The following is a 14,510-nucleotide window of genomic DNA, read 5'->3' as shown; positions in this document are numbered from 1 at the left end:
GGTTGGGTGTCAACAGTGAGAAGTGATGGCTGGGAGAGACATAGGAAAGAACTGTTGCCGTGAGTGTTGTGGCTTGGCCCTGGGGGGTTGGAAGAAAGGGATAAGTCAAATGGGACTGAGAAAGTGTTTCTTGGGTGGTTTGAAAAATGATACAGGAATCAAATGAAAAGAAAAACTACTGGTATCAAAATTTGCAACTTGAAAAATATAAAACCCACAAACACATGAAACTCTTTTAGTACATTGAGAATAAGGTAATAAAGGACTCGAAAGAGAGATGCCAATGTTGCCACATAGGGGGCTAGGACCAGAAAATTAGGTCTGAGAGTCACCCCACATCTGGAGGCAGTTACTTGAAGACTTGAGAGCCTTCCCTTCAATCCTAACCCTTACCCTCTCACTGATGACGTTTTTCCCCATCCTGTTTAAAAATCTTAAGTGTAGCTCAGTGGTGGTTTACTTGCCGCGCATGAACAGGGCCTTGGTTCTACCCAGCACTGTGGGGTAGAGGAGATCTTAATTGCCTTTATTTGCAATTAAAAATGTGCACTGTGCCATTCTGTAATATAGAATAAGTATTCCTTCACTGAGAGTCTTTTGATTTCATCTTTTACTACTCCCTAACCTGCTTTACTCAGGTCTCTCTGGGTGTCCTGCTGTTTCTCCAACCTGCTTTACTCAGGTCTCTCTGGGTATCCTGCTGTTTCTCGAGCTCCTCCAAGCATGGTTTGTGGCACTGCCCTAATCACTCTTCTCCAAGTGTCTGTGTTGTCCCTTCATTTCTAGTCTTCCTAAAATAGTACAATATTCTTGTCAACCTAACTCATTGTCCTGCCTACATTTTTTTTGTAGTATGGTACTGACAAATACTATGTTGTAAATTGTTTTGCCTATTTATTGCTTGACCAATCATCCTTTCAATAAAATATGTTTCATAAAACATAAAGACTTTGTTTTATTTGGATTGCTTCAGGGACATAATAAATTATTTGCTCAATGGTTTTCCAAATGTACTAAGGGAAAAGTTATCACAAAATAAAAATACAGCACAAAGGTTGGTGCCTACTGAACTAGCTCCATTTGGAAGAAGAGCCCTAAAAAAGACAAAAGGATGGCTAGTACCTGGTAAAACTTCTCTAGTAAAATCAGTCAAGAACATCGAGTACAACAAAAATGGAGGTGAGAAGAAAGAAAATATCTAATGTGGAGAGACCACACTTAACCTCCCTGATAAGTAAACAGGTAACAAATGAAGAACCCTTACAGATGTAATGGTTTTGAGTTAGTGAAATGAAGAGTGAGAAGGGGAGAATAATAGGGAGAAGCAGTACTCAAGACAGCTGCTTGAAAGATGGGCCTTGACTCTGCATCCTGAGTAGTTCTTGTTTTTATTTACAGTTCAGTTTACATATCCTATTTGTTTCACTCCATGTCCATTGATAAGCCTCTCTCTAAATAGGTGGTCAGAGCCAGAAGCAAACACATCCTCTCGCCTCTCTACCCTCCACGCTGCTAACCAGGGAAAACTCCTGAGTTTCCTCACTGGGAAAAGGTGTCACAAGTGGGAGAATGGCCAAGCACAGAGAAAGTACTGTAAAAGTGTAGAAGAAAGACTTGCTAGCCGGGCGCCAGTGGCTCACACCTGTAATCCTAGCTACTCAGGAGGCTGAGATCTGAGGATCGCGGTTCAAAGCCAGCCCGGACAGGAAAGTCCGGGAGACTCTTCTCTCCAGTAAACCACTAGGAAAAAAAAATGGAAATGGCGCTGTGACTCAAGTGGTAGAACGCTTACCTTGAACTGAAGAGTGCAGGGACAGCACCCAAACCCAGAGTTCAAGCCCCCACGATGTACCAAAAAAGAAAAAAGAAAGACTTGCTTTCAGAGGTTACTAATGTTTAAAAGTAGTTTTCTTAGTACTGTATTCTTTTTTCAGAAGAACATGGGGTTTTGATTTAGATACAGCTGGAGTAAATTTTTACAGTTTCTTACAAGTTAAGTATTTGTGGCAAGTTCACTTAGCTTGTTTGAATCTTACAAATTTGATGATTCACAAAATGGACGATAGGTCTGTGCTCTGGATTATATAAGAACCATTTAGGAACTTCTCTGTGAGTAGTGTCTGCACATGCTGTTCAATCTCCGATCTCATGCTGCAGTGCTTTGTCAGACCAGGGCCTAACCCAAGCTCCCTCATGCTCAGTCGGCTAAATAAAGTGTCTTAAGGTTGATATTTCAAGTCTTAATTGGGCTTAGCATACCTTTGTCCCTAAGTAGAGAAAACATGAAATAGAAGAAAAGAGTTGTAGAGTGCTTGCCTACCTAGCAGGAAGCCCTAAGCTCAAACCCTTGCATCACCAAAAGTAAATTCTTGATATTCTTGGGCTGGGGGGACAGCTCAAGTAGAAGAATACTTGCCTAACAAATACATGGGCCTGCGGTCACACAAATACAATGACACAATGCACTAATATTTTCTCCCTTTTAAGAACTTTCAATAGGGGTGAGAGTGTCTAATGGTCTATGTTCAGGAGCTTTATTATTAATAATAAAATTTGGAATCTATTATACTTTTTTACCTTATATTTTTTAAACTTTTATACTTTTTCCATTTTATGATAAAATTTATTTTTAAAAGATGAGGTTAGTATTTAAAAGGTTAAAGAGGTTGCAATAAAATCTTAAGCGTTTTAATAGAATTTGAACATATGATTGCCAAAACTTTCTTTTGGGTATATATATCTTTTTGATCTGGCATCTTGCAGTCCTGTTAATTGGCTTTCACATTTGCAGAGTAATTACAGTTTCAAACAAACTTTGTCATCTGTGGTTCAGAATGGTGTAAAGTAAGCAGAGTGTTTGAAATTCAGCTTTTATTTCAAGTTGCTCAAGAGTTTAACTTGTATAACTGTCTAATGGAAGTACCAGTGAGTAAATACCGAAAAGTATTACACCTTATAATAAAAGTTAACTACAGCTTATGTAAGAACCACTTGTCAATCATGTACTCTAAGTGATTTCAGAAGTTACTAACTTTTGGCTACTGTCTTTTTTAAATCTCTATCCAAAGCTTCCACTTCTGTTTCTAAGATTTAAATTAACTTGTTTTGGAACTCTTTACCTAACAAAAAAGAAAATATTCTTCCAAAGAAGTGTTGTCTAGCCGGTTTATTAACTATCTTACTCTTAAGAATCTGCTGCAATAAGGAGTCTCCAATCCACTTTGATGTGAATACTGAGAATCTTTGTGACAGTTTTCATTTTATAGAGCTGTAGGAGATATGCATAATACCATTTTCTGTTTCCTAGTCACTTGTTTTATCATGAGAGTTTAAAGTCATAACCAGTTTATATTTGGATATAGTTCTTTTACTTGTGGTTGTTTCTTTACAGCACAAAACCCTGAGCTAGAACATTTTTCATCTTAGTGTGTTTCAGCTACCACTTGAATGTCTTAATAACCACTTCTTTTATAAAGTCTCAATCTAATGGGTATTATTTTATAATTTTTTTTTATAATTTTTTTTTTTTTTGTCGGTCGTGGGGCTTGAACTCTGGGCCTGGGCGCTGTCCCTTAGCTCTTCAGCTCAAGGCGAGCGCTCTACCACTTGAGCTACAGCGCCACTTCCTAATGGGTATTATTTTAAAACCCGATTCATGGTAGAGCATTTTATTGGAAATTCATTTATTGAAAGCAAATTGACAAATAAATGTTGAGAAAATGTGCTTAAGAAATTTAATGTTTTTCTGTAGTTTAAGAGCATTACTTCCTAGAGAATTAGGCTATTTGGTTTTTAATTAATTCTGATATGTTAAAGTACTTAAATCTGAAAGAAAAATAATATTTATATAGGGATTTATACAAATAAATTCTTTGAATAGATTAATGCTGATATATGACTAGTTTATGTAGTATATGTTACTTAGCAAGTGATAAAACTCTAGGACTTGTTGTTACTTATTTTCCTTCATTAGTAAGACAAGGGATCTGATTCCTTTTTTTATTACTTTTAAGTAGTTATACACAGGGGTCTCAGTTTATCCTGTCAGTTTATGCGTACAATGCATCGTGATCAGTTTCTCCCTTTCCATCATTCCCGCCCCCATCTCTGCCAACCCCACCCATCCCCTCAATTTACCTGGTTCCATTTCCACATATGTATATTGAATATTATAGCTATATTCATCTACCCTTCTTCTCTCCATCTACCCTCTTCCTTTTGTTCTCACCCTCTTCTGAAAAAACATGCTTCCGCTTCCTGGTGTTCATTTTGTTAAACTTTAAATTAATTGTTCAAAGGTGTTACACCATAGGAATCCTCCCCTGTGCATACTGTACTTCAGTCAGATTTCATGTTTATAACTTAAATTTAACTCCCGCATGTGAGAGAAAACATGTACCCTTTGTTTCTCTGAGCCTGACTTACTTCATTTAAATAATACTTTGTGCTGAGACCTATAAAATCTGGGTTGTTTGTAATTACATGTAATATTTTTGTTAGCCTAGAGTTCTTAGAAAACCTGATTAACTAGTGAAATATTTCTTTATAATTATATATGTAAAATGATAAATGGAAGAATATGGTTGTTTTGTAAACTTTCAGATTCTTCCTCATTTTATGTGCTCAGTATCTTGCATAGTGCTTGGATCTCAATAGTTCATATATTACTGTGAATAGTTAATTTATCAAACTGGTTGATATGTGCAATAACTTATTGCTATTTTAATACTTCTCTAAGCTACCCCATACAGAAATACAAATGCTTTATTCTTTTCTATGTAGTTCTTTTTGATAGTCTGTTTAAGAATGACAAGTAAGGCTGGGCATGCGTGTCTCATGCCTATAATCCTAGCTACACAAGAAGCTGATACCTGAAGATCGAGATTCACAGTCAGCCCACACAGGAAACTCCATGAGACAGACTCTTATCTCCAATTAGTTGCCAAAAAAGCCAGAAGGAGAGCTCTTGAGGCATAGCTCTCAAGTGGTAGAGTGCTACTTTGAGTAAAAAAAAGTACTCAGGGCACTGCTCAGGCTCTGAGGTTAAGCCTTAGGACTCTCAGACACACAGAATAACAAGCTAATCATTTTTATTGTCATTTGTCCCAGCTTTGAAAATTACCATAACTTACAACCACGTGGAATCTGGCAATATATTTTAAATAGCTTTTAAAATTCTAGGTTTGAGAAGTTTTTTTCTTTTTTTTTGTTCAAGATCAGGACTTGAACATATCTCACACTTTCACTCTACCACACGAGCCATACCTCCAACCCTAAGAAATTCTGTAAATCATACTATTCTAACTTCGTTTAGGTATGGTGTTGAAAATATATATCCTTTGAAATCTTACTTTTATTTCTTATAATGCTTTTAAAGATGAGAAATCTGGGGGCTGGACTGCATAGCTAATGGTATGCATAGAGCTTGGATCTGAGTCTGATATTCTAATTTCGAAGTCTCTTACCTTAATTGCCTCCATCTCATCATAAGGGAATCTTAAGTAAAGCCCAGATAGATTGAATACCCTTCTTTTTTCTTCTCCCTAGTGCTCTTCACTGCTCATGCCTCCTGAAGTATCTCTATCAGACTGGCCTCTCTCTCTCTTGGATGTGTCTCTCTGGTTGTTTTTATTAGGATCTGGTCAGTCAGTGATTAGTCATTATTTGCTATGTTCCTGATGTGGTATCACATCACTTTGAAGTGATTAACTAGGAGCTCAAACACATAGGGCAGAGGAGTGAACTGGTTGCCTTGGGGTTTTTTTTGTTTGTTTGTTTGGGTTTTTTTTTTTGTCCTTTATAGCTGTTTTGTTTTTTTTCCAGAGCTAAGGATCAAACTTGGGACTTTACACTTGCTAGGCAAATGCCCTTCCACTGAGCTAAATCCTCAATCTGCAGGACATCTAATAGGAATTTGTTTGGAAAGAGAGAGAGATGGGAGGAAATAATAGGGTTCTAAGAAAATAAAACTGCTAGGGAGATTAAGATGTGGTAAATGAAGTGATTCTTGATTGGCATAAATTAGTATAATATCTCTGGTATCTTAAAGTTTTCATATTTAAGCATTATACACTAGAATACTATAGTTAGTATTTTTAGCTTTGTTAATTCAAAAGTAGGTAACATTGTCTACAAAGTTTAAATATAATAAACTTTATGATCTATCAAGTTTGTGTTTTCATTATCTGACCATTAGGTTCTGCCTTCCCTCGATGCACATTTTAGAGTGCTTGACTGACTATCCTAGTCACCTCTGTGCCTCGGATCCTCTCCTCTTTCTACTGCTTCTGTCTCGACAAACTTAAAATACTGCCTGGCTTCAATCCCACCTCTGTGTTCCCTGCTCTGCATCTATGCAACTCTTACTTCTGGTGTTTACTTCAGTTCTTGGTCATTAAATTCAAGAGGGCCTTAATACTATCAACAGTCCCAGTATGTTTCTCTGTCTGCTCTTCCATTTTCATGGAGCATGCTTTCATATCTTTCATCTGCAAAGACCCAGTGCATCTTCTTTGTACCATATTCTTTCTTTTTTCTTTTGTTGGTTTTGGGGTTTGAATTCAGCCTGGGTGCTGTCTCTGAGCCTCTTTGTGTTGAAGGCTAGCTCTCTTACCCCTTGAGCTACAGTGCCACTTCGGTTTTTGAATGGCTACTTGGAGATAAGAGTCTCGCAGGGACTTTACTGCCCAGCCTGGCTTCGAACCATAGTCCTCACCTCTCAGCTCCTGAGTAGGTAGGATGACAGGTGTGAGCCGCTGGTGCCCAGCTCTACTGTATTCTTAACTGAAGTCTTTACATCCTATCTCACTGAAACAAAAGAAGCAGTGAGAAAATTAGGTCTACCAACTCCCCCTTGCTTATGTGTCTTAACTGCATTTGCCCTTCTATCCTCTTTTCCTGCCTGCTCTAGCACTGAGCTGTCTATATACTCTTTTTTAAAATTTTAATTTTATTGTCAAAGTGATATACAGAGGGGTTATAATTACATATGAAAGGTAGTGAATATATACTCTTGATTATAGCGACTTTTTTCACATCCTTTCTTCTCTACTTAAGAAATTGGCTTCAGCGAACTTTACAACTTTGGTGCGGGGGGCGGGGGGCTGCCGCAGGGAAGATTGGGTGGGTTGGGTGGGGAGGCAGAAGGGGGAGGATGGGAAGGGGAAACAAAGGAGGAAGCTACAATGCTTGATAAGAAATGTACTCATGGGGCTGGGAAGGTGGCTCAGAGGTAGAGCGTTTGCCTTGCATGCATGAGGCCCTGGGTTCGATTCCTCAGCACCACATAAGCAAAAAGAAAAGAGCTGGAAGTGGCACTGTGGCTCAAGTGGTAGAGCGCTAGCCTTGAGCTGAAGAGCTGAGGGACAGCACCCAGGCTCAGAGTTCAGGCCCCACGACCAGACCCCCCCCCCAAAAAAAAAATGTACTCATTATCTTGCCCATGTAATTGTAACCCCTCTGTACAGTATTTTCACAAAAAAAGAAAAAAGAAAAAGAAATTTGCTTCAGAAATTCCTTTACATCTCATCGAAATTATCTTTATTTGGAATTTTTACTCTGGATTTATCTATTTGGAAAATATGTATTGAGTGTTTGCCATGTGTCAGGCAGATACCTGTAATACCAGCTACTTAGGAAATGGGACCAGAAATATCATGAGTTCAAGGTCAGCATGATGAAAGTTAGTGAGGCACTATCACAGGAAACAAAATCTAAACAAAAGAATATGCCAGTGTAGCCTATGTTCCAGTTAAGAAGATAGATAATAAGTGAGAAGTATACCATGTAAGCAGTCATATTTTACAGATAATGTAAATGTTACAAAATAGAAAGTGGAACTGATGAAAGAAGTTGTGGAGTCCTGAGTAAGAGGATTGTAAATTGATTGCCACAGTAGGTTTCAATATGAAGATTAGATTTAATCTGAGTCTTAAGGAGAGAGTGAGCCAAAGATACATGAGAGAGAAGGTTGCCAGGCAGAAGGCATAACTTAACAAAAGGCACTGTGCAGAGAGAAAGTAGTGTGTTAGAGAAATATAAGGTGTCTGATGGGGCCGTGTGAGAATCCCGGAGGCAAAGGAGAAACTCCAGCATAGGCAAGGTGAAATGAGATAGGACCCTATCAGTCATTTCAGGCCTCCGTCTTCTAAATATTTACTGAATCAAAACGCAGCATATTTTGTGGGCATGATGTGCATTTTCAGAAGATTTCTGGCTGCTGTATTGAGAATGACTTACTGTGGGTCAGCAGAGAACTGTTGTGATTGTCTGAGGTATAGAAGTGATGAGAAGTAATCTGAAACTGGATATTCAGAAGCAGTGTCATGTGAAGTGAAAAGTAGACCTCAGGTGATTCCAGAGTTTTTGGCTTGAGCAATTGAAAGTTGCAGTGCCTTTATCTGAAATGAAGAAAACCTGGATACAGGTCAGCAGAAGGAACAGGAGCAGGAGAATTCCCGAGTTCATTGTTAAATGTATGCAGATATCTCAGAACACCTGCCCTTAACTTACATGACCTCTCAACACTCTGGAGTAAGAAGATTCTGGCTTTCAATATTGGGTAGTAAGAATTTGAAGTAGAATTGCATGAGTGCAAAACCCAGGTAAGAGTAAATACTTCCAATATCAAAGAGGAAGACCACTTCCTGGCTGAGTGTAGATGATGGGAAATATGAAATATGGAAGCCTAGAAGGGGAGTGGAGCTAAAGGGAAAGATCCCATGTTTAGTTGAAATATGGTCCCAGTAGTTCAAGGTAGAAGTGATGCTCTTTATGTGCCCCTTTCAATGCTCTGGATTGAACCTTAGCCCTAACACATGCATGCGAAGCATGCACTGCTCTGAAGATACACACCCCACTCCTGACACATGCCTTAAAATAGAGACCCAAAATGGAAAGATACCTGGATTTTTATATTAGAGAACTTGAAAAATGTTGGCTAAAATCATGAAAGACTGTTAGGAAAGAGAAGAAAACTAAACAGAGAAGCTTGGGTGAATTATCTATTTCAATGTGGTGTCCACAGAGGATTAGTCTAATGTTAATTGTGTCTTGAACCTTAAAGATGTAAAGCAGCAGATGATGGTTGTTGTTGATGAAGAAAGGACAAGATGTGAGCAGTGTTGAACTTGTGGACTACGGGTAAAGAAGTTTCTTTCAGAAGTGTAGTATTTGTAGACAGCTCTGCCCTTTCTCTTGAAATTGACCATTTACATTTTAGTTTAAGGTATAGTCAGGTGTGCATCCAGTAATAATAGTCTTTATTCAGACTTATTATTATTGAATTTATTAACTCCATACTCAGTTTTTATTATTAAACCACAAACAAATAATTTTTCCTCTCTCAACTTCTGAAGGCTTGAGAGATGACATTATCCAAGATTGTATAATTAGAAAAAAATCAAATCCTAGTACATTAGTGTCATCGAGTGCATACTTTTACTAACTTTAAAGTCTTATATATTCACTGACAGAATTCTTGTAGTAACTATGAATACTAAGATTTATAGGCAATTTAATATATCAAAAGGTAGAAATTGCCAGGTACCAATGACTCATGACTAATCCTAGCTACTCAGGGAAGGAAGCTACTAGGGAAGGAAAATTCTGTAGAACTGTGGCTTAAGTGGTAGAGTGCTAGCCTTGGGCAAACAAGTTCAGGAACAGTGCCTAAGGCCTGAGTTCAAGTCCTAGGACTGTCACTTGCATTTGTGTCTGCGCGCACACATACACACACAAGATAGAGATAAATGGATATCTTCTTAAAATGATAAAGTGTACCATAATACTATGCTAAGTACATAACAAGGGATAAGTAACAATGAGAATAGAGAAGAAACAGTTTCGGACCTAGGTTTATAAAAATACTTCGTGGAAGGAATGAGACTTGATCTGGACTTCAGAAGATTACCTGGACAGATAGCGATGGTATGTGGGTGGGAGTGCAATAAATGAGAGGCACTGCACATGGCTAGCAGTAACAGCTAATGTTAAATATAAGGAAAAACAAGGTCTGTTTGGGAGAAATAGTTAAAATGGAAGGGAAGGGAATGCTAAGACATTATAGAAAGCTATGAGTTTGCACCAAGTTTTGTGTGGAGTAGCTCTCAGTTATCACCAGTTATTTCATGGCTTTTAAGTACTTGCATGTTTAAAGAGATTCTGTTTTATTTCTAGAATGCCAGTTAATGAAAACAGAAAGACCAAAGCCAAATACATTTATAATCAGATGTCTACAGTGGACCACAGTTATAGAGAGAACATTCCATGTTGATACTCCAGAGGAAAGGTAAGAGACTTGTCTTACCCATTTTGTGAAAAAGCAGCAATCTAAAGATGTGCCGTTTCTTGTATCATACAAAAATAACTGGAGCTGGGCGCTAGTGGCTCACGCCTGTCATCCTAGCTGCTCTGGAGGCTGAGATCTAAGGGTCGAAGTTCAAAGCCAGCCTACGTAGGAATGTCCATGAGACTCTTATCTCCAATAAACCACCAGAAAACCAGAAGTGGTGCTGTGGCTCAGGTGGTAGAGTGCTCGCCTTGAGCTGAAGCACTGAGAGGCAGCACCCTGACCCAGAGTTCAAGCCCCATGACTGACTAAAAAACAAACAACAACAACAACAACAAAAAACCAAACTGGAGCTTGCAAAATACTAAACCAGGACTGCTAAGCATAATGTAAGTTACAATTCTTCAGAGAAAGTAGAACACTTTCCAAACTACCTTTTTCTTAAATCACAGACTTGATTGTATTCTTATTTTAAGTTCTGAGGAAAATAGGATAGTCAAGGTTTCTAGTAGTGTACCCTTTTATATTAATTGCAAGTGCCTGCTTGGAGTTGACAGGCCTTCTGCCACTAGTTCTGAGTCCACGTAAGGGGAGCATTAGGATGATTAGCATGACTGACTGCTCCCCATTGTGGAAGAGAGAAACTGCAGCACATTACAGCCAGCTCACTGACTCTTGCATGGTCTTCTTCCATCCTCTTGATCTACACTCAGACTTGGCGAACACCTTCCCTCCCTCTCGTTCTGGCTTTCTAGTCTTTTTATCTGGTGAATTCATACTTTAGGTCTGGGGACTGCAAACACAAAATGATTTTCCCAGACGTATGTTATCATATAGGATCTTAGTTGTTGAAGTTAAATGCCTCATTTTCAAATGAGTAAATTAAACTTTTCTTATAATAGTCTTCTAAGATCTTAATTAAACCAAAAAAAGACAACATTTATTTATTTACTTTTTTTACAGAGCTAAGAATGGAGCATAGGATTTTGTAAATGGGAGGCAAATGTTCTACCATTGAATTAAAATTCTAGACCTACATGAAGTTATTTTTTTCCTTCTAAACCATTATTTTGATAACAATTATAATGCTTACTTACCTTAGAAAATACAGGAAAGAAAAATAAAAAAGATATAGAAAATACTCATAATTGTAATTCTATAACCAGAATTTAGCATGATAATCTTATTTTCTATGCTTCCAGTATTCATAACCTGTAGTGTGTCGTCCACACCCCTGCCTGACTCCCGCTCTACTTCCCACCCCTCATCTGCACTGCACGTTTTCATGTAACAAGTTCAATAATCATGTTAATTCCTATCAGTCTCTCAGATCTTAACATGACAATTTTTCCACAAAACCTGACTTTTGTAGACTAGATAAGTAGGTTCCCTGTCTGTACTAATTCATATGTATCTCTCTTGTCTTTCATACCGAACATGTCATGACTGTTCTTGGTCTTAGTAAGTAACCTCCCTTCCTCTCTCCCTCCCTCCTTCCCGCCCTTTCCCTGTCCCTTCCTTTCTCGCCTTGCCTTTCTTTCCCTTTCCTTTCTTTTTAAAATTTACCATCTATAGATGCTCAGCTCCTGCTCAGAGTCACCTTCCTCCCTCCCTCCCTTTCCCCCATCCCGGTCTCAGCGGACTTCATGTTCCATTTGTCTCACCTACTCCTACTAGTAACCACATCCTAAATCAGACCTGTTTCAACTTCACAATACTCATTTTTGTTAATATGCATACAAATTGCTCAAAAGAACTTTACCATGGTATCTCACACATATGTGTACTTTAATCAAATTATATATATTCCTGTATATGTTTACATGTGTTTATCTTTCAGGTCTAGCATCCAAGTATGAATGAAAAGATGACTTTTGTCTTTCTGAACCTGGCTTACTTAGTCTGAGGTCTTCAGATCCATTTATTTGCCTACAAAGGATATAATTTCACTTTTTGTGGCTGAATAGTAGTCATTGTATAGATATATTGTATTGTCCTGATGCATTCATCAGTTATAGGGTTATTTCCATAGCTTGGCTACTGTGAATGAACCTTGGCTGCTGTGATGAACCTGGTTGTGCAGGTGTCTATTATTCCTCACTCACATTCCTTTGGATAAATGACAAACATGGTATTACTGGATCTTAGACTACTTTTACTTTTAATTATTTAAAGGACCTCCATAATAATTTCCATGTTGATTGCACTAGTTTGCATTCCTAACAATGTAAGTGGTTAGGATTCCTTTTCCCCCACATTTTCTTTTTTTTTATATATAATTTTTATTGTAAAGATACTGTACAGAGGGGTTATAGTTACATGAATAAGGTAATGAGTACATTTCCTATTGAGCAGTGTTGCCCCTCATTGTTTTTGCACTGGAATCAAATACAGTGACGTGACAACAAGGGTTATACCATGGGGGAAGAACATACAAAAGAAACAAAAGAATCACATATACATTAAAAACAACAGTGACAAGGAGAAAACCTCTTGTGTCCCTATCTTGGCGTTCATTTCACTTAGTATCATCTTATATGCCCTTCCCCCACATTTTCATCAGCATTTTGTGATTATTTATGTTCTTAATGATGACCATTCTGACTGGAGTGATATGGTCAATGTCATTTTGATTTACATTTCCTTTATGGCCAGGAATATTAAGCATACTTCATGTTTTTATCGGCATTTGTACTTCCTTTTGTGTGGTTGTGCGTATACATACTAGTCTTAGGACTTGAACTCAGGGCCTCAGCACCTTTTCACTCAAGGCTGGTGCTCTATCACTCGAGCCACATCCTACTTCCAATTTTGTGCTGGTTAATTAGAGATAACAGTCTCACAGGCTTTTCTGCCTTATTTGGCTTTGAACCATAATCCTCAAGTCTCAGCCTCCTGAGTAGCTAGCATTACAGGCATGAGCCACCAGCATTCAGCTGCATTTGTACTTCATTCTAGAAGTATTGTGTAAGTTTCTTGACAGTAAGCATTATTTCTTCCTTCCTGTTTTTTTTTCTTTATCTTAAGCACATAGTCCAATATCTGACCACAGAAGTAATCGATGACTGGTTGAGTGAATGGAACACTCCCATGAAACATACATTCTTTGAAAGTACTATTTATAGTATGTTGATACTACCTTTTTCAAGCTTGATTTTCTTTGCACTTTATGTTTATAAAGATAGACTTGAGCTAGAGCTTAAGCACTGAAGTCATTTGCTGCTCTTACAGTATTATACTATTCCTCTACATAAGTTTTTATTTATTTTTATGACTAGAAGAATAAAGTACTTTAAGTAAAAATAAAAGATAGTATCTAGTATAATTATTTTTTACATTGGTGTATGCTTTTCTGTATTCATTAAAAGACTTAACGGTGGCAAAAAATAAAAGTTTCATGCGGGCACTACTGACAGTATCCTTAAAAAATATGAGCATCATTCAGCATCTTCGGTTAATGAGGAATTTCACTCATTCCTTTCTGTAGGGAAGAATGGACAGAAGCTATCCAGGCTGTGGCAGACAGACTACAGAGGCAAGAAGAGGAGAGAATGAATTGTAGTCCAACTTCCCAGATTGACAATATAGGAGAGGAAGAGATGGATGCTTCTACAACCCACCACAAAAGAAAGGTAGAAGACAGTGGCATCTTAATGCTCTGAACACAGTTGTCTGGGTAAAACAGGTAGTAAACTGCTATTTGAACTTTAGGAAATGGAAACTAGAACAAACTAGAGAACAAATAAATGCTATTTGAGAGGGAGGTCTACCAGTTTTCTTAGGATGTGTATGTGTGGAGTTATTTTGTCCACACTAACCTAAAATACCTATCATTTAAAACCAAATGTGATCAGCACTTCAGCAGTGCCGTGCCCCCAAACAACTTTATCAGTTGCACTTCCCTTGTTTTCATTTTTATAAACTTGGAAATCAAATGTTTTCCCTGAGCGCTTTGCGCCTTTTGCATTTGGCATCCTGTGTTCCACTGAAAACCCACATAGAAAGGCTCTGGTGTGTTGGCCAACCCCCCCAGACCCCTCCCCTGTCCCCCCCCACCAGTCCCACGAAGTGTGACCTTGCAAATGGGGGCTGCTCCTGAGCCAACGAGAAAACAAGCCTCTCCTCTTCTTGACACTCTAGAACAAGGGACACTTGATGTTTCCATGGGAATTATAAATTCTTTTTGCTGCTACAAAAAAAATGTGAAAAAAGCATCCTTAAT

At 38.1% G+C, this 14,510-nt stretch overlaps 1 protein-coding gene across 4 annotated transcripts in view; it reads left to right on the top strand.

The window, feature by feature from the left end:
* Window positions 1-14,510, top strand: part of Akt3 (AKT serine/threonine kinase 3) — a 202,705-nt gene that overhangs the window by 119,079 nt on the left and 69,116 nt on the right. For all 4 annotated transcript variants that reach the window (XM_070041922.1, XM_070041923.1, XM_070041921.1 and 1 more), the window contains 2 exons: window positions 10,177-10,288; window positions 13,776-13,920. In XM_070041922.1, coding sequence (XP_069898023.1) covers window positions 10,177-10,288; window positions 13,776-13,920 — 257 coding nt within the window. The remainder of the gene's footprint in view (window positions 1-10,176; window positions 10,289-13,775; window positions 13,921-14,510) is intronic.

Source organism: Dipodomys merriami, unplaced genomic scaffold (assembly GCF_024711535.1).
Source record: "Dipodomys merriami isolate MVZ:Mamm:240054 unplaced genomic scaffold, mDipMer1.0.p SCAF_31, whole genome shotgun sequence".
NCBI classification, from domain to species: Eukaryota; Metazoa; Chordata; class Mammalia; order Rodentia; family Heteromyidae; genus Dipodomys; species Dipodomys merriami.
Note: the sequence above shows the minus strand (reverse complement) of the source record. Positions and strands in the feature narration are given on the sequence as shown.